This window comes from Odontomachus brunneus, unplaced genomic scaffold (genome assembly GCF_010583005.1).
Source record: "Odontomachus brunneus isolate Ranch 3 - 2012 unplaced genomic scaffold, Obru_v1 Obru_scaffold_063, whole genome shotgun sequence".
Taxonomy (NCBI): Eukaryota; Metazoa; Arthropoda; class Insecta; order Hymenoptera; family Formicidae; genus Odontomachus; species Odontomachus brunneus.
In genome coordinates, this window is record NW_022639513.1 from 995,210 (window position 1) to 1,014,654 (window position 19,445).

General features: G+C 37.7%; 4 protein-coding genes across 7 annotated transcripts; 3 read left to right on the forward strand and 1 right to left on the reverse strand.

Annotated features, from left to right (window-relative positions):
• The first annotated feature begins 863 nt into the window (after positions 1-863).
• LOC116846351 lies at positions 864-11,969 on the forward strand. 3 transcript variants are annotated; one of them, XM_032820059.1, is made up of 10 exons: positions 864-1,023; positions 2,060-2,220; positions 2,531-2,636; positions 2,831-3,158; positions 3,611-3,945; positions 4,115-4,377; positions 4,466-7,367; positions 7,443-8,486; positions 8,913-10,652; positions 10,854-11,969. In XM_032820059.1, the coding sequence occupies exons 4-10, from the start codon at positions 2,839-2,841 to the stop codon at positions 11,615-11,617; spliced, it is 7,368 nt and encodes a 2,455-aa protein (XP_032675950.1). In that variant the 5' UTR covers positions 864-1,023; positions 2,060-2,220; positions 2,531-2,636; positions 2,831-2,838; the 3' UTR covers positions 11,618-11,969. The 3 variants fall into 3 exon arrangements, with proteins under 3 accessions (XP_032675950.1, XP_032675948.1, XP_032675949.1); XM_032820057.1 differs by having other exon boundaries at positions 8,913-11,969; XM_032820058.1 differs by having other exon boundaries at positions 2,835-3,158; positions 8,913-11,969.
• Positions 11,970-12,271: 302 nt separating this feature from the next.
• On the reverse strand, positions 12,272-13,176 carry LOC116846352 (cytochrome c oxidase subunit 6A1, mitochondrial-like). The gene is made up of 3 exons (XM_032820060.1): positions 13,014-13,176; positions 12,580-12,734; positions 12,272-12,477 (listed from the first exon to the last, which is right to left on the reverse strand). The coding sequence occupies exons 1-3, from the start codon at positions 13,090-13,092 to the stop codon at positions 12,397-12,399; spliced, it is 315 nt and encodes a 104-aa protein (XP_032675951.1). The 5' UTR covers positions 13,093-13,176; the 3' UTR covers positions 12,272-12,396.
• A 1,340-nt stretch (positions 13,177-14,516) lies between these two features.
• Positions 14,517-15,625, forward strand: LOC116846332 (activator of basal transcription 1-like). Its single transcript, XM_032820024.1, has 3 exons — positions 14,517-14,798; positions 15,008-15,191; positions 15,283-15,625. The coding sequence occupies exons 1-3, from the start codon at positions 14,645-14,647 to the stop codon at positions 15,560-15,562; spliced, it is 618 nt and encodes a 205-aa protein (XP_032675915.1). The 5' UTR covers positions 14,517-14,644; the 3' UTR covers positions 15,563-15,625.
• Positions 15,626-16,349: 724 nt separating this feature from the next.
• Positions 16,350-19,432, forward strand: LOC116846334 (peptidylprolyl isomerase domain and WD repeat-containing protein 1). 2 transcript variants are annotated; one of them, XM_032820027.1, is made up of 8 exons: positions 16,350-16,592; positions 16,726-16,828; positions 16,915-17,111; positions 17,265-17,458; positions 17,683-18,020; positions 18,103-18,292; positions 18,359-18,934; positions 19,248-19,432. In XM_032820027.1, the coding sequence occupies exons 1-8, from the start codon at positions 16,496-16,498 to the stop codon at positions 19,389-19,391; spliced, it is 1,839 nt and encodes a 612-aa protein (XP_032675918.1). In that variant the 5' UTR covers positions 16,350-16,495; the 3' UTR covers positions 19,392-19,432. The 2 variants fall into 2 exon arrangements, with proteins under 2 accessions (XP_032675918.1, XP_032675919.1); XM_032820028.1 differs by having other exon boundaries at positions 16,577-16,592; positions 16,726-16,841.
• The last annotated feature ends 13 nt before the right edge of the window (positions 19,433-19,445 follow it).

Here is a 19,445-nt window from a genome sequence, read left to right on the forward strand (position 1 = left end):
AAATATGCCAAGTTCCATCGAAATCGGAGACGGACACTTCGAGGATGGTCGTTGTAAGTGAAGAGCAACTTGGATTATAATAAGATAACGATAACGACGGAACAAGAGAATGAGAGACGACGAGACAAAGGCGAGACTGTGAAATTGCGTGACGCAAAAATCGGTAATCTGATACGGGCTTAAGACCCAGTTCCACAACTTCCAGTTAATTTAACTGGCTGGTTATTCCATTGGACTTGACCAATCGCATTTGACATTAAGAAGAGTTAACCAATTACTATTGGGACTTAACCGGTAGTTAAAATTAAACGGATGTTGTGGAACTTGGTCTAAGAGTTTAATCTCGACGATGTTACAATGACGATTGTTTCAGTTGAAAGATGACCTGGAGAAGTTGGAATTACCGAAGCAGTTCGTCCACCGAGCGCTGGTACAGTTCACGACGAACTCATACGTGGTTCTTGACAGGCAGTTAAAAGTCTCTTATCGCGAATATATTCATATGTCATGCGACTCGAACGTGATTTACGTTCAGGATAGCGCACGTTCGTAGAAATAGCAGCAGTGAAGGTTCTGCTTATGCCACTCCATATCTCAGCATCAGATTTCGAGCTGCGCTAACTTCTTTCTCGTTGATAATACCGAACCGAATCTCTAATGTTTAGTTTACGAACGATAGACGTATTAATTTTAATAACTCAAGATAGCAATAACAGAAACGATGATGGCGATAGTGGTAGGTCCCTCTTAAACGCTTCAACCTTTCGGAGCTCGTCTCCACGCCCCTCCCTTCCCACAATTTATTTCACTCGGTTGGAATGTAACTCACCGAGGGTGCAAAACGGACAGTATAAAAGAATCACTTCTACTGGACGGACGTTCACTGGTACTTTCTTGTTACAAAATTACGTTAAGTGATTAGTAGAATTTTTTTCGCTCAACGTGCGATAGCGAGGTGTTCAATGAAGTCAGCGTAATCGGATTCGCAAGAATGTATTCCAAAAATAATCGACGAAGCGAAAGGTGAAATTGTTCAGCGCTATATAAGAACGCGCGACTTAACGATATATGAATAATTTCGCCCCAAGTTTATGTAAAAATAATTAGTAATTTTGCGTCTCTTTCATTTGAATTAATGAAAATCAGTGAATATTCGCTGGATGTCAGCGAAATATTATTTTTATTCAACAATTAATTTTTAGTTCAAACAGAAGCATTCTTTGTGACTCGCTTTTTGAGGGTATTCTCTAAAATACAATCAGTGCACTCTTCACTGAAATACTATAATTATAACTATAATTACAATAATGCCGATTCACATGAATGCAGAAACAAAGAAATGTTTTTGAGTGAGTAAAGTCAGTAAAAGTCTAAAGTGCAAAATCTATGATACACTACATCAAGTCCAGCTACCTGCGTTCATGAAGATAGAATTTATGCGCCTTGTGCGCAGTGACATTGAATAGACGCCCGTTATTAACTACTCCTTTCAAGATTTTATAAATTGAAATATTATAGTTATAACTAAACCATTTATAATTACAATTATAATACTGTAATTATAATTAAAATTAAATTCTGTAATTATAAATACAGTATTTAATTATAATTACAATATTATAACTGTAATTATAAATGGTTCAGTTATAACTATAACATTGCAAATCTATAAAATCTTGAAAGGAATAGTTAATAACGGGCGACTATTCAATATTATTGCGCGTAAGACGCATAGAAACTATTAATCCTATCGTCACAAACGCGGGTAGCTGGACTTTGTGTAGTATATTTTGCACTTTAGATTTTTACTCACTCTCAGACAGACTCACTCAAAAACATTTCTTTGTTTCTATATTCATATGAATCGGCATCTATATTTTGCATTCACATCTACTGATCCACATACTGACTCATTACTGATGCACAAAGTAGTTCTTTCTTTTACTTCTTTCTCGTTCCAAAATTAAAATGAAAAAATATATAAGATCTCGATTCTTCCTGTTTCCCTAAGAAAACTAGTTGGCTTTGAGTCAATTGTATTTCAATTTCGTCGTTTCAGCGGTATCCAATATCTGCAACGGATGTACGGAGCGGCGAGGAATATGGAGCTTATTCAGCGATTTTACTTTGCTATCATATCTAATTAACATCCTCTTTACTAAAACACATCGTGTTCGTGGCCTTAGTTTTACGTGTCAAAAACACGCGTAAGCAACACTGGTGAGTATTTCAAGAATATGTTCTTTCGCTTCTGAGATTTCTCCCATCATTAATCAAAATGGCCATAGTGAGAACGCAGAAACTATAATAAGAAGCCATTCAAAAATTACGTAATGCAGAATTTCAATATTTCTTATCTTTTTCTCCTTCGTCCAACTTCGACATCACAAAGTTTCCAATGTTACGTAACATGTAGAATATAAATCCCCTCCTCTTCTCACACAAAATAAAAAAATTATAATCACATTGAGAGTAATAATTATTAGATCGTGCTATATACTATCTTTCTTAAAATACAAATAATTTGTAGATATATATCAAATTAATCCGGCAAGTAGATGCCACGATGACGCTATGACAAACACGATAGCAACATCGCAGAGCAACTAATATTCTTTCCTAAGATCCTACAACAGGTATTTTAAGCCCTAAATCTTGTTTTAAACTCGAAATTGTGGTGCATTCCCGGCCTTTTTTCGCGCTGCCCCAAACTCTAAGCTCTAAACCTTAAGCGAGTTGGTCAACTCCCATCTTTTAAAGCTTAGGATTTGAGGCTTAGAATCGATACAATTTTTCTAAAGCATGAGGCTAATGGTTTTATTGTAATAAGACAGGACGATGGCAGAATATGACCATCATTCCAACAACAAACATCGCCATCGGAGCGCCGATTCGCGACATCGTCATCGTCTCAATGCGAAACTCGATGCCGCGAACTCACCGATCGATGTGGAGTCGCATGTCACGAACGAAACGAGCACAAATCATCTAAATAGAGAGGCCGTAGATCTTCGAGGATTTTCAGCTGAATCTGCATCGAGATGCGAATTCGTGTGTAAAAGACGCCGGACTGATCATGACAGCACTGATGAATCGAGAACGGAGTGCTCGGCCGTACCTTCGAACAATCGTACACACGAGTATCTCTCCGATTTCAGGTGATTTGGAAAGTCTCACTCGTCTGTTCTACAACTGCGTATCGATTGCCGACGAACATACATGGTAGCGTATAAATTGAGATAAAGTCAAACGTTTAAGCACTGTTAAGAATCTGTTCGATCTTTACAGTGTGATAATTAGTGAGTGCTTGAGGGAAGCAAGGGATAAGAGAGTTCTGGAGTGTCCATCTCTGTTAGATAACATTATTTAGTTAAGATTAGCACATATCACTCAACAAGATTGATTTGTAGGTCGATTCTGTAACTTTTAGCGATAGTGTCGATATCGTTATGTTATGTTACTGTTTCGCAGTTAGAATATACGACAGCGATGCTATAACAACATTGTCGTTATAAAATTAAAGAATCAGCCTACTGTGGTGGGTATGTTGCAAAGTTCGCTCTAACATATATATGTAATATTTGGAGTAATGTTGTTGTATACGTTTCAGAACACAACAATCGTCGTCTAAACAGAGTCGGTTAAACAGAGAAACGCTTCGGTCGAAGCGCGACGATAGTCGAGATTCTGCTTCATTACTAAGCGAAACTCGACACGGTAAACATCGAGAAAATATCTTGACAAAAGGATCGTTGAGAAACACGCAAGATTCAGCTACAACACAGTCTAAGAAAAAGAACCACGATTCTAAGTTAGACCAGGAGGTCGAAATCTTGCCGTCGAGTGCTACAGCGAACGCTGATAAAATTTCTACAAGAGACATCCCTAAGTGCAGCTCATTCGAAGGAAAATCGTTAAGCGACATTCAAGAGGAATCGACAGATTGTAAGAAGGATCTTTGTTTGAAAATTAAACTACCTTCCGCGTAGATAAAGCATTATTTGCATGCAAAAGACAAGTATATTCGGCAAGCAGAAAGATTTCTCGCCGGGAATTAAATTAATATTCATGTCAAAAAATTATTTTCATTCTAAAAAAAAAAACTTTTAAACAGGTAATAGTTCTGGCGAAGAAATAATGAAAATGAAGCGAAGTGATGACGCAAACTCGACACGTTCCTCGTTGACAACCGGTTCGTTAGACACGCTTGTAAAGAATTGTGACTTTGAAACTAATGACAACATTTTCTGCAATAACAAACTCGACTTGTCGAGTGACTCAAGAATCTCGGGAACAAAAACATATTCAGAGGCAGAAGCCGTTGTGAATAATAATGTAGTCACGGCTACTTCGACGCAACACGTACAGATTTCTCAGGTACATTAAGTCGCTAGCTAAGCAGGTAAACTCATCATTATTTATACCCGTAAGGATAAACATAATTTCAATAACATTGAACTTATAGAGCACAGACCGGCGTAGAAACACTCTATCTACACGGGAAATGAACATCGACTACAAGACGGGAGTTAAGAGAAAGCTGGCTTCAAATGAAGATGACACGTTACTGGAAAAGATACAGAAAAAGAACCAGACAGATACCTTGGCAGATGTAAATATGACAAACAGTGATATTCAAGTATCTAGTAATACTGAAAGATCGGTCTACGACGAGTCCACCGAGGATGAGCGAGATAGCGTTATTGAAGATAACGTAAAAGAGCAATGGACAATTCAAAGAAGAAATAAGAGATACACAAAAAGAAAAAAAGACATGCGCGCGTTAAGCAAAATGAAAACGACGAAGACATTCAAAGGCATACGAAGCTTATTTCGCAACTTATTCGGCGAAAATATCACTAAAAGCGAGAGCGAGGAGGAGCGCGCGTTTTTAAAGTCAAAATCTGTCGTACAAGAAAAATCCATCGATTCGTGCAGTACGGAGGAGAGAGACACGGAGAACGATGACATGTCGGTGTATAAAGACGATGTTGACGACTCGCGGAAAGACGTAAAGGACAAGAGCCCGGTGAAAATGGAGCACGAGATGAATCCTCTTGTGGCTGATGATACAAAAAATGTTATCAGCAAAAATGACATATCTGCAGAAGTCTTCGTAGCTAAAACAGATACGCAGGAAGCTTCAAAGGTAGCTGCAAAAGTAGCTAAAGTAAATATGGAGGAATATATAAGTAAGGACGAAATGCGAGAGTTACTTTTGACTTTACGACAAAACTTGATGAATGTGATAGAAAACATTTTCAAGAGAGAGGAACAAAATGACAGATGGAGTAGCGAAGTCAAGCAAATATTGAGGGAGATTCAGGAATGTAACACTGATGAGAGTAACTTCTCGTCCGACAAAGATGCAAATGTGCACAAAGACTCGAATTCAAGCGCGGTTTTATCAAACTTGTTCTCTAATAAACTAGTCTCCGACATCAAAGACAGAGAAAGTAACGATAATTGCAATATTGTTAATTTAACATTAATGAAGAATGATATTTTTTCGGAAAACACTAACACTATGACGACTGATCACGAATTGATGTTAGAGAAGGGAAGTGTCCGGGAAGATGAGACATGTACTGTCAGAGAAGACTCTTGCGTAGACAACGCTTCTGTAACCCAATTTACAAACATTGACAGTATTCTATCATCAAAGGATAATACCTCTAGTGCGAGCAATGTGGTAGTCAATCGTAGTTTAACACCGACGTCTTTGAAAGAAAGCAGAGACGAGGCATATAACGTCAACGAAAATGTTGGCACGAATACGTTTGCAGATCAACCCTCTACAGATACCAGTAACCCTCAATCGTTGAGAAATGACATTACTGATAATGAGGTTCAACTGGAGATCAAGGTCAAGGCCAAAGCGGGATTTACGAGTGAGACGTTCACGCTGAAGATTCCACCGTCCACGAGAGCCAAGTACAATCTCAACAATCTTAAAAACAACTTTCGTCGTATGATCTTAGAAATTTCTTCCGAAATAACTGCGAGTGCGAATGCAAACAGGACGGAGAAAGACGATGCATCGGAAGGAGCATTGAATACTAATCAAGTTACTACTACCAAGAATATCGAGACAATGTCGAGCATTCAACAAGTCTCATATGATTCTAATCATGCTACTCAAACCAGTATTAATCGCCCTCTGCAACAAGAGGATTTTCAGGATGATTTGCGATCAATCAACGACAGGGAAAATGTGATGGAGCGCAATGAAGCGGGAAATGATCAGTGCGTGCAGTCCGTGGAGCGAGAGAGCTTATTACAGACAGCGTCGATTTCAGCGAAGAATAGCACTGAATCGAGTACTTCTGTATGCAGCGTGCCTGATCTAAAAACATTACCACCAAAGAGCTCTCTGAGTGAATCAAAAAAGCATAACGAAGAGATCTTGAAAGAATGCCTCACTGCAAAAACGCAATCTGGCTGGAGCACTCCGACATCCGTAAATCTTACTGTAGCAGGCACATCGGATACCGCAAACTCAGTTACCACCGTCGCATCTCCTCGAGTGTCCCAAGGATTTCTGCTAACGAATACAAGTTTCATTACCACGAGCGTTGCTACGAGTTTTTCAACCACCACGTGTACATCAACTGGAAATTTGTACGGTCAGCACAAGTCGAATGAAGAGATTCAATTGATTAGCAGTATCGGTAATCTTATCATGTCTTGTCGTGGATTGTTTCATAATAATATTAACAATCAGTTAAATTTAACTCCCGACATGATAGCAATCACAATAGCGTTGTACAATAACATGATGAAGTTGAAAACTTTCCTGACTATGAATAATATGTATAAATATGATACCATCAATTACGCAGTGCACAGACTCAACTTCAGTATGTTACAAAATTGTCCGACGTCAGTTGAAGAAATTAACAAAATATTCAATTTGTCCAATATCAGAGACAATCGGTCGCTAGTAGTTGCGAGTGGGACGAATACGATGGCGAGTACTAGCGCACAGAAGTCTTCACAGTCACAGAAGTCTCAAAGTGTTCAAAGTAGATCGATCACAGGCGGAGAGATACCAGATATCAGAACACAAGTAACAAGAAATACGACTTCACATATGGGGTACCCAAATCAAGCGACAGGAACAGCTGTCAACGAACAACGATTCGAAAACAGTATGAATAATGCTACAAGTATGCTGCAGCAAAGGCAGAAAAGTACTGTAAATTCCAGCCAACGCCAATCTTCGAGTAACATGGACTATATGCAAACATCGCAACTAAATCCGAACATTACTATTAACTTATCACGACTCGCGGATAACACGAATATTCTACGTATCCCGCAAACGAACTCGCCATCCACCAGTATCAATCGGCAACGATCCTCAGGTAATACAACAAATATTTTAAATCCGCCACAATAAAAAAGAATGACACTAAACATTAACCAACGACGTTTTTCAGATAATACAAATAATATTCTCCGTATGCAGCAGCCAGGTGCATCGATGGAAAATGTTGAGCGACAACAATCATCGAATAGTACAAATAATATGTCGCAGCCAAGTCAGATAACGACAAATATGGAACAACAACAATTATCGGCTGGTACAAGTAATGTCTCACATATACAGCAACTAAGTCTAGTGACAGGAAATATCGGGCAACCACGATCATCAGCAAATATCAATAATATTCCATGTATACCGCAGCCAAGTCCAGCGACAGTAAATGTCAGACGACAATCATCGGATAATATGAACAATATTCTGCATATGCCGCTGTCAATTCCATTGACAACGGCAAATATAAAACGATTATCGGCTAATACAAGCGATATTCTACGTGTGCCTAGATCGAGTCCAGCGATGGGAAATATTGAGCAACGACAATCCTCGGCTAATATAAAAAATATTCAATTTGTACCGAACAGTGACTTGAATAATACTGCAACTGCACTGGGATTTATACCGTCGGGTTCAACGACGACGAGCATCAGCCAGCAACAATTTCTGATAAATAATCCTCACATAACATCACATATATTAAATGCAAGGCAGCACGCAATGATGGAAAAGTACCAGCAACTCGACAGACTTGGATTTCAACCCTCGGGAAACGTAAGTAACGTTCCACATGTGCCACATTTGTCCTTACCGGTATTGAATAGTAATCAAACATCACAAAGTACGAATGTCGCGGTGCACAGCTCACGTGAGCCGCTGAGAGAGAAGTTAAGCGTCAGCAACCAGCAACAATTTTATCCCGGATATCCGGAATATCCCAATTTCCATATGTCACTACCAGGCACAGAAAACGTCAGTCCCCATCCATCCTACGCTAACCTAAGAAACCCAATCTCACTGCCTACAAGTACGATTACAAGTGACAATGTCAGACAAGAACAAGGACTATGGATGGCATCCTTGAGAAACAACAGCAAAGCAACAGCATTCATTCCGAACGCGCAGCAACAAGCGAACTTTCAACAACAATCGAATGGATCAAGTATGCTCTTTCTTACTCAAAATATTTCATAGAATTAGATAAGAATAATACATATGACTGAATTGTATTTTTTGATATGAATGATATAATTAATTAATTAATTAATGTGTATGTGATAAAATATAGAAAGACATATGTATTAAGATCATTATTTAATCGTTTGGTATAGTATATTTAATCGCTAAAAGTAAGTCGCGATATGAAACCAAAGGAATTTATCATTTTTTTATTAGAAATATATTAGAAATTGAAATTTCGGATGGAAATGATAAGTTCAAGTAAAAAAATTATATATTTCAATGAAATGTATAAAATATATGTCTGTCAATTCTTATCGAAATTTTCACAAGGTTCTTAGTTTTATTCACGAAAACTACTTTTCTTCTTACCAGCCAAACATACGTAACATAAAGATTATTTTCACAGCTCCCATAACTCAGAACACCATGCCGAACTACACTGTGGCCCTCACCGCACCGCATTTACTACGAAATCATTTCATAAACTCACAGGCGCAAATCCGCCAATCTTATCGAATACCATCTCCGCAATATAATATACATGCTTACTCCGTTTTGAACAATCAACCACAGTCTCATATAACCGGCTTAAATCCGTTGCAAATAAGCGCAACAAAAGCCACGTATCAACGTATGAATGTCGATCAGCAATCGCGTGTCACTATGTACGATGCTACGGCAAAATATTTGAACGTTGCACCAGCATCAATTGCCATGCAGCAGACCTCGCAGAAGACAAGATCCTTACGACAGAACGACTTTCTCGCAAATGTAATTTCTACAGTGTCGTCCAATCCGTTAACTAATATACCATCAAACACGCAGCAATCCCTGAGCAACGTGAAAACGCAGAAACGAAAATACACCCATAAATCGAAAACGGCCAAAACACTGACTACGCGCTCGGAACTTACGCGCCAAGAAATTCTGAAGAATCCAGTTTTTTTCGGAAGAAACATCCCGCAAAATTCTACAACCGACGCGGGAGTACTTGTAGCATCGTTGGATGTCTCGCAGAAGAAGGCGACTTCGTCGAGTCATACGAAAGAAACGTCCTCGGCGAGAAGCAGCATGCAAGTTGCGCAAAACGTGTTGATGAAACGTGTGAACGAGTCCGCGCAGACGAGCGCGTCGCAGGAGAACCCCGCGACGAAGTCATTCTCGCAAAAGCGGAAAGTAGAAACGACTGTCGTCACCGAGGACACCTCCAATCTTCGCACCCTCTTATCTAATATCTCAGAAAATCGGTCTAATCTCTCTAGTAATCCGTCTAACAGCGAGATGCAGAATACAGCGCAATCTACACCGACCGCGCAAGGATTGTCGCAATCGGCGGCGCATATCAACTTAAATGTTTTCACGGATATTCAGAAATTAATAATTCAGAGTCATTTGGATACGTACTTCCAAATGTCTTTGACGACACTCTTGCACATATTTACAAAGCAGCAACTCGAGGCGTGGAAATCGGACAGAAGCTTGCTGCATTGCTTTCACGACTCTCTGAGCAAGTACTTAAGCAAGCTCGTTCTTGAAAAACAAGCTACCGAATTGACGCGAGAAGACGAAGCACAGTCGCTCCTCCCTTGCCGGGAACAAAAGGAATCTGCGGGACAACAGAAGATGACAGAGTTGAGGCGCGATAAGAGACTAGAGAAGACGATACAGTGTCTGAGAGACGATACCAAGTCGAACGCTTCGAAGTCAACGCCGGAGGACTTGTCGACGAGACCGCAAAACGAAGAGTCGCTCGGAACGTCAAATTTGTCGAAATCCGCGACAACGGAGACATCATCTTCCGGACTCGTAGAGTCGCCACAGCGGGATGAAGACACGTCGACATTGTGCCCGGCACCATTGCTCGAAAAATCAAACGTGCCGCGAGAGGATCCGTCGCGCGAAGACTCGACAACGGAAACGCGAGATGGCGCGGCGGAGCCCGACGGAACTGCAGAGTCGGTAAAACAGGAACCTGCTGAACAGCCGTCGATAGATACAGAGATAAAACAGAACCCTACTGACGAATGCAAGGAAAAGCCCGGTTCAAATGTGCGGCAAGAGCAGAGTGATAGAATTTCTGTGAAAAAATGTGAACCGGTCAACGTAATACAGCATGAAACTGAGAAATTAAAAAATCTGTCGGAAGATGTTATAGAAATAAACTCGATTGAATCTGTTGAACAGCCGTCAATAGATACAGAGATAAAACAGAACTCTACTGACGAATGCAAGGAAAAGCCCGGTTCAAATGTGCGGCAAGAGCAGAGTGATAGAATTTCTGTGAAAAAATGTGAACCGGTCAACGTAATACAGCATGAAACTGAGAAATTAAAAAATCTGTCGGAAGATGTTATAGAAATAAACCCGATTGACTTGTGCCAAAGTCCACCGGATGCCAAAGCGCACCATTACGAGATAGTAAACGAACAATTGATGCCAAAGGAGAAGAAAGTCTTGGAAATATCTCAAGATTTCGAAACTTCGGAACGGGTATGGTATATGGAAAAGTGTGGTCAATGGAGAGATACGCAATCGATCGATACGCTATCGGAGGATGAGGAAAAAGGGACGGCATTTATTGACATTAAGCTTGAAACAAATAACGAACAACTTGATCACTCGTCGGAGACAAGACATCGCGAGGAACCGCAAGCTTTCCTCATAAAGAACGAAGGAATCAGCGACGCAGATACATATGAGAAAGACATCATCATCAAAGACGATATTCTTGTAGAGAATGATGTCGTTGCATATAATTTCACAGAACTCGAAGATGAAACCTTGAAACTGAATATCATCAATATCTGCAATATATCGTCGACTTTATTCGAGAAGATGGATTCCAATACGTTTTTGTCCCAGGACGACCAACTGCATATACTCGGCGAGGGAGAGGATACAGAATCGGCGAGGGAATCATCCAATTCAAACAATAATTCGGAAATCGTAAACGAGGAAGACGTACCATGTTTACGTTGCAAACGTAACAGTACTGTGTGCTGCGAGAATTGTTTGGCAGCTTATTATTGCTCCGAGCGTTGCTCGAAACTGCACTGGTATTCAAGTCACCATAAGCACTGTAAGCCGTACAATCAGAATTTACCTGATTAATTTGCCTAATTGATGACTTATGATTGATCCAAAGAGCATCTCAGCTCACATTCTAAAGCAGTATTTCTTTTATTTGTATATTATAATTAATACTTTGTTGTTGTTTATATTTAGTATATTAAAATTTATATTTACTTTCTTCCTTTTATATTGACGATTTTTTATAAATTACTACATAGTATAGGACGATAAGAATAGTAGTAGTGCCTGTATAGTCATACAAATAAGATATTTTTTGAAAAGTATTCATAAGAACAGTTGCGTAAAGTGATTGTTATTGTAATTATACACTTGTATTTTTTGTAAATATTTTATACATTTGTAAAATAAAAAGGAAAAGAGGAAACATCAATACACACTCGTTTTCTCTGAACCAAATCCTGTATCCTATATAAATATATGTTTACATATCATACCTTGTTTCAACAGGTTTCTTCCAGCAATTTGATGCATTGACAGAATTGATGTTAAGTTTTCTCTTGTGCTCTCTCCCTCTTTCTCTTTTATTTCTATATGTGGCAAAACTAGAATTATACTAGGAGGATATTATATTATTGTGAAGCATATTACAATATTTAAAAAAAACTTGTTACATAATATACAGTAATACAGTAATATAAATATAATGGTAATAATCATAAGAATATGAAAAAGTTATTACGTATTTCCTTACTAATTTATTGACTTAACTGTGCTTGTAAGGCAATACAAAGCAGGATATATGTTACATAGAATGCTAACAGCAAATATAATCATTATGAACTAAATGTTGTCAAGTTCTATTCCTCATAACCATCAGGTAAGGGATTCCTTTTAGGGTTATGGAAAAGACTATGATTGCCATCTCCCCATGGGAAAGGCTGAAAGTAATATTAGAAATAAATAATATAAAATCAAAGATTGACAAACATTGAGTCTCAAAATTTTACATCTGTTTTCTATATTAAACATTAAATACATACCTTGTTTCTTATTCTCAAATGATCATACGGAATGAATTCTGGGCGTGGATCATGATGATGGGCCTGATGATTCAGGTAGGAATTAAGCATAGCCAGACCTATGCATGGAAAACCCACGAAAAACGAGAGCCTCTTCCACATGATCATAGACTGCTCTGTAAAGCACACAGTATTGGTATTACATAACCTACACAGGTGATTTACTTGAGGATCTCCACACAATTTTCCTCATTCAAAGCATATAGATTACCGTGACATTGTTTACGTATAGACTGTAATGTTCAAACGTTAGACAGTAATATTTAATAAAAACGATATTGCTCAACAGTGATAGTATCGTTCAAGTACGTAGACAGTATTTTGTATAAATCACAGAATTTTTTTCACAGATGCATAAATAAAACATTGATTTATTAATAGTTTCATTTATTTACCAGTAGCATGCTGGTTTTCGCCAGCAGCGGCCGAATATTTTCGGGTAAATGTACGAACAACTCTCGCCCAAGCAGCCATTATCGCTCTTCTGCTCTATTCCAGAAAACTACAAACTATATATAAAGGTCCTATACTATATATAAAGTAACTATATAAAGTAACTGTATATAAAGTAACTATATATAAAGTAGCCAGAATAGCTTCTGCACATAATTCCAGTCCAATTACAATCGACGATGTCTCCTTATGTCCAGAATAATTAATTACGGTTGGTTAACTTTCGTATTGTTTAATTCTTGCTTCTAACGAATTCACGTTTTCACAGAAGAACAGAAAACAGAAAGTCAGAAGCCAATTAGAATTTGCGCTAGCAATCGGATCGTAATCAACGGCTGAGTTCAGCAGAGAAAGCTGCTTTGCAACTGTTGTAAAATTCGTGAATCTGATTGGTACATGCTCTTGAATTTAACCAAAATTAAGAGTATACTCCAATTAGATTCACGAATCTGCAAAGCAGCTTTCTCTGCTAAACGCGACCAATAGTTTCTGTTTTTCTATCAGCGCGAGTTTTAATGAGAGTACCTATTATGGACTTCTTTGGAATCAATTCCGATCGGAAACATTCAGTTATTTCCTAGATTTCTATTGTCTTTTCTAGGGAAAACGGAATTATTCCGATCGGAATCGATTCCGACAAATATCATAAGTCCCGAGCCACAATAGGTGTAGTAAGCTTTAAGTTTTAAGAAATTGACCAATCACAGTCGATTATTTTCTTCAAATTTGACTGTGATTGGTCAATTTCTTAAGGTTTAAAACTTACGAGTGGGATCCGATTGACCACAGTACGATTGAACACAGGGAGCTTATTACGGTTTTGTGTGAGAAGTGAAAATGCGAAAAATGAACGAATTCACTAGATATTGACCAATGAAATTATAAATATTCTAGTAAATTCGTTCACTTTTCGCATTTTCGCTTCTCACACAGGACCGTATAAGGTCCCAGATTATAATGATTGGTTCGACCTAGTAATTCATTAGATAATTCTTTGCATCGGTTGGTTGTGTCCAATTGTACCGTGGTCAATCGGGACGCTCCCCCTACAAGCATGATCTCTCTCATCCCGCAAAACTCAAGAAGTAGCGCGCGTTCTAGGTAAATGGCTTGATCTTTGTAGCTGCACTGCTGAACTGGTACAATATGTTGAAGTGAGACAAATATACGTTTTCTCACTCTAATAGCATATTTGACTGGCTCTGGGTTTAACCCACTCTGGGTTATTCAGCCTACGTTTATTGGTCAAACAAGTACTTATAAACTTTATGATTGGCTAATAGATCTTTATGATGCCATTAATCGCTCTCGGAGCAATTAATAGCGTGTTCGACTGGTCTTGAGTTAATCGCTCCGAGAGTGACTAATGATGTCATAAGTGTCTACTAGCCAATCATAAAGCTTATAAGTACTTGTTCGACCAATAAACGTAGATTGAATAACCCAGAGTGGGTTAACTCAGAGCCAGTCGAACACGCTATAACTTATTGCATTAGTTCAGCAGTGCAGCTACAAAGAACAGGCTTTATATTTCAGTGAGGAAAGTACACAGTTCGAGAATAAAAATATAAATATGAACGAAGCAGTGAAAAAACCTGGCAAAAAGCTTAAGAAAGGAATAATATATTTGTCCACTATACCAAAATTTATGAACGTCACAATGATTCGGGAAATATTTTCAAATTATGGACAATTGGACAGAGTGTATTTGCAGTTAGATGAGAACGGTACATCCTAAATGTTCTTTCCATATATTTTTTTGTAAATATGGGTAACTCTACATAATTTGAACTATAATATCTTTTTCTTATTTATTGCAAAGCTTTTCATGCAACTAAAGAACTTTAAAAAATGACAAAAGTCAAAATTATCTTAACCTAATAACCACAAATAAAATTGTATTTTATTTTAAAAATTGTAAAATCTTTCTCTTTAGAAGTACAATCAGTGAAACATAAGAAGCGAAAAAAAGCAATTAAACACTTTACTGAAGGTTGGGTAGAGTTTGAAAGTAAAAAGGTAGCCAAATTTGTAGCATCGACTCTAAACAATACACAAATATCTACAAGGAAAAACAGCAGATTCTATGATATGATATGGAATATAAAGTACTTACATAGGTGAGTATAAGTATAAAATATATATTATTTCTTAGTATTTATATAATTAATATTTATTTTTAGCTAACATTCTGTTTTTTTCTTTACACAGATTTAAATGGATTCATCTGAGTGAACGTTTAGCATATGAACGTGCAGTTCATAAGCAAAGACTTCTAACTGAGATTGCACAAGCAAAGAGAGAAGTCAACTTCTTCTCATATAATGTGGACAGAAGTAAAAAATTATGTAAGAAGAATGAGAAAGGAGAAACAACAATTTTCAAATTGCCTGAAGTTAAACAAAGGGATACTGATAATGAAATCAGGAATAGGAAAGCAGAGACACATGTGGAAGACCGAACAGAATTTCTTAAATCTATATTTACATAAGACAACAAAAATATAAATTTATTGTACATAATATAATAATTACAATATAAAAGTGATATACAATGTGTCTTAATAAATTATCTTCTCTTTATAATTCATATTGAAGTTATAATAATTACATTGAATTGTTTTATATACTATGAAATATTTTTCATAATATAATTATTTTAAATTGCATTAAAATAGTTTAATTAAATTTCAAGCCTCCGCTAAACTATGAATCGTTTTATTGACTACACAGCATCTGTAAAAATAGCGGGGACTTGGAACTAATATAAAGAAATAATGGGTCCAAGGAATACATTAAGGTCGTTCTACATTAGTTGTAAACCGATCGCAAGCAGACACAATTCTTATTGCGACAGCCAATCAGAAGCATCAATGATGCTATTGGCGCTTCTGATTGGCTACCGCAACAAGAGTTGCAATCGACTTGCAACTAATGTAGAATGACCTTTAGACCTCTACATAAGAAATCCGTAACATGTTAAGTTTACGGATTTCTTTGTGCGTTATTTAAGTTTACGTACAGGTATGGCCATTGTATTGTCAGTATTTAACGTAACGTAACATGTTACGAATGTGCTTGTGCGTGGCTCTCATTATTTCTGTAAGTATTTGATCATAAATATATTTTATATATAGCCATCACTATCTTAATTCCTCGTTAAGGAAAGTGGCGGCTCGTAGCGGAAACTTTGGAACTAACTTACAAAAATGACGAGTCTAATGTACTCCTTGAACCCGTTATTTCTGTAAGTTAGTTCCAAAGTCTCCACTACGAGCCGCCACTTTCCTTAACGAGAATAGTGATGGCTACAAACAGTATTTAGCCAATACATTTTCTGTATTGTATTGAAGCCGTAATACAATCTAGCACATGAAGTGAGAGGGGTTATATTATTATTTGGAAATATATATTAAATTATAATTATGTCAAGTAAAAAACGTGAACATGAAGATAGTGACGCGGAAGATAATTGGATTGGGCCGTTACCTTCGGAAGCTGCACCACAGAAAAAACAACGAAGTAATTTTAATTTCCCACATTGATTTATCACTAATAAATATTTTTTAAAATATATGTATATTTACGTGAACTATGTATATTTGTCTGCATATTCCTCTTGAGTGAGTCATAATATGTTTCTTAAATTTTACAGTCCTAGAATACGAGCAGGTGTACATAGATAACCTACCATGTTGTGAGTGTTACGAGAAGTCTTACATGCACAGGGACGTCATTACTCATATCTTAGTGACAAAGTTAGTATCCCACGTAAGTAATATACATTGACACATGACAATTGTTGTCTTGATGAACATGCTACCAACAAAATTTATTGATATAGGTCGAACTTTGTGATAACTGCCAGTTGCGATGGACATGTCAAATTTTGGAAAAAACAAGAAGAGTTGATAGAGTTTGTGAAACACTTTCGGGCACATTTAATGGTAATACAATCAATATCTACCAGTTGCAATGGTGTTCACATGTGTTCAGTCAGCATAGACAAAACTATGAAAATATTTGATGTCATTAATTTTGGTGAGTATATATAGATATTTAGTATATATAGTATTTAAACTTCAATTTAAATATATAAATATTTAAATATTTTAGTATTCAAACTTCAATTTTTTTATTTAATATATTTATGAGAGCAATTCAGTTGACCATTATATTGCATCGTTGTTTCAGATATGATTAATATGATAAAATTAGACTTTATACCACTTTGTGCTGAATGGATATATTCAGCTGGCGATGCAATTGCTGCTGTGGCAGTTTCCTCACAGGAATCAAATAAAATATACATCTATGATGGTCAGGGAACTAGCACACCTCTGCATATAATCGAGAAATTACACACTAAATCTGTCATCATCATGAAAGTAAGTAAAGATGCTAATTATACAATGTAATAAAACGACTTAAAATTTTAGACAAAATGATAAGACTACGTTATATTCAGTCTGAATTTCATTGTAAATCAATCATCATCTTATTGATTCAAATTGAAATTCAGGCTGAATTTCATATAATCTTATTGTTTGGTATCCATCATTTTAAATGAAGTACTTTGGTCGAGACAAGTAATATAATGATTTGTTTGCAGTATAATCCCGTCTACGAAACATGCATCTCTGTCGACAAGGCAGGCATACTGGAATACTGGACGGGCCCGAAAACTGAGTACAAATTTCCCAAATGCATATCGTTTGAATCGAAGCTGGACACCGACTTATTCGAGTTTGCTAAGAACAAGACTTACCCATGCGGCTTAGCAGTGTCGCCTGACGGTAAACGATTTGCATCGCTCAGTGGTGACAGGAAAGTTCGGGTCTTTAATTTTCGGACAGGTAAGCTGTACAGGATATTCGACGAGACGCTCCAGAGGTTTACAGAACTGCAGAAAACTGTACTGCAACTCCCAAATATGGAGTTTGGACGCAGGTATATTTTCTCAGATTGGGTTGAATCCTCTTTTCAACATATAAGCATTACATTGTTCTCTTTCTTGTTATGTATATTGTAGACTAGCGGTCGAAAGGGAATTGGACAAGACTGAAATCAACCTTGGGAATATTATTTTCGATGAATCTGGTTATATCATTTTATATTCGACGATGTTGGGAATCAAAATGGTGAATCTTTACACGAACCGTTGTATCAAAATCATGGGGAAGCCAGAAAACATACGACCGATGCAGCTAGCACTGTTCCAGGTATTTAATTCATGTAACAATTTCGGCGAATCGCGATCGATAGATACTTATAAATGAATAATACAGGGAAAAGCGAGGAAAACCACCGCCGCGTTGACCGTCGAGATGGAGGCTTCCGAGAACCCTACGATAGAAATGAACCGGCCGGACCCGACGTTGTTCTGCACGGCTCACAAAAAGAATCGCTTTTACATGTTCACGAGACGTGAACCGGAGGACACGAAGAGCCAGGAATGCGACCGAGACGTTTTCAACGAGAAACCATCGAAGGAAGACATCATATCTTCCACTGAGACCACGAACATGCAGAAAATATACGACACTGCGATTATCCACACGGCGCTCGGCGACATCCACGTAAATCTCTTCGGCAAGGACGTTCCTAAGACAGTCGAGAACTTCTGCGTGCACGCGAAGAACGGCTACTTCAACGGTCATATATTTCACCGAGTCATCAAGGGTTTCATGATACAAACGGGCGATCCCACCGGTACCGGTACCGGTGGCGAAAGTATATGGGGAGGAGAGTTTGAGGACGAATTTAGACCGAACCTGAAGCACGACAGACCGTACACTTTGAGCATGGCCAACGCGGGTGCGAACACGAATGGTAGTCAGTTCTTCATCACGTTGACGCCGACGGTAAGTTGACGAAATGTAGATTCTAGGATATGTAAATTAAAATTGATATAATCTTAGATCCGCATTAATAGTCGTCACTTGAAATTTGTCTCACATAAGATAGTCAGATTTGAATTGTCCACAAGTTTTTCAGTTAAATCATATGATTTATGCGACGTTATATATTTATAATCGCTATTCAAGCGAAAAACATCTAACTCTAAGTTCAAAACCGAAAAATCTTAGCTGTAACAAGTAATGACTGTTAATACAGGCCTAAATCTGTCAGTTGATATAATCTTAATTTACAATTGATACAATATTTCGGTTTCAGCCTTGGCTAGACAATAAACATTCCGTTTTCGGTCGAGTTCACAAGGGCATGGAGGTTGTACAGAATATCAGCCAAGTGAAAACGAATCCGAAGACCGACAAGCCTTACGACGACATACGTATAGTCAGCGTCACTGTAAAATAGTTTTATAAAATATACATTCTGCACGTGGAGTTTGTACAAAGCGCATCGTTCTTC

Bases quoted from the DNA above. Each gene is read 5' to 3' on its own strand.
- LOC116846352 (XM_032820060.1), bottom strand. From the start codon at position 13,092: ATGGCTGCTTGGGCGAGAGTTGTTCGTACATTTACCCGAAAATATTCG. The intron at 12,735-13,013 runs GTAAATAAATGA...TGTGCTTTACAG, and splicing joins CGAAAACCAGCATGCTACTG to AGCAGTCTATGATCATGTGG. The intron at 12,478-12,579 runs GTATGTATTTAA...TATTACTTTCAG, and splicing joins ATTTGAGAATAAGAAACAAG to CCTTTCCCATGGGGAGATGG.
- LOC116846332 (XM_032820024.1), top strand. From the start codon at position 14,645: ATGAACGAAGCAGTGAAAAAACCTGGCAAAAAGCTTAAGAAAGGAATA. The intron at 14,799-15,007 runs GTACATCCTAAA...CTTTCTCTTTAG, and splicing joins TTTGCAGTTAGATGAGAACG to AAGTACAATCAGTGAAACAT. The intron at 15,192-15,282 runs GTGAGTATAAGT...TTCTTTACACAG, and splicing joins AATATAAAGTACTTACATAG to ATTTAAATGGATTCATCTGA.
- LOC116846351 (XM_032820057.1), top strand. From the start codon at position 2,839: ATGGCAGAATATGACCATCATTCCAACAACAAACATCGCCATCGGAGC. The intron at 3,946-4,114 runs GTAAGAAGGATC...ACTTTTAAACAG, and splicing joins TCAAGAGGAATCGACAGATT to GTAATAGTTCTGGCGAAGAA. The intron at 8,487-8,912 runs GTATGCTCTTTC...TTATTTTCACAG, and splicing joins ACAACAATCGAATGGATCAA to CTCCCATAACTCAGAACACC.
- LOC116846334 (XM_032820027.1), top strand. From the start codon at position 16,496: ATGTCAAGTAAAAAACGTGAACATGAAGATAGTGACGCGGAAGATAAT. The intron at 17,459-17,682 runs GTAAGTAAAGAT...ATTTGTTTGCAG, and splicing joins AATCTGTCATCATCATGAAA to TATAATCCCGTCTACGAAAC. The intron at 18,293-18,358 runs GTATTTAATTCA...TGAATAATACAG, and splicing joins TGCAGCTAGCACTGTTCCAG to GGAAAAGCGAGGAAAACCAC.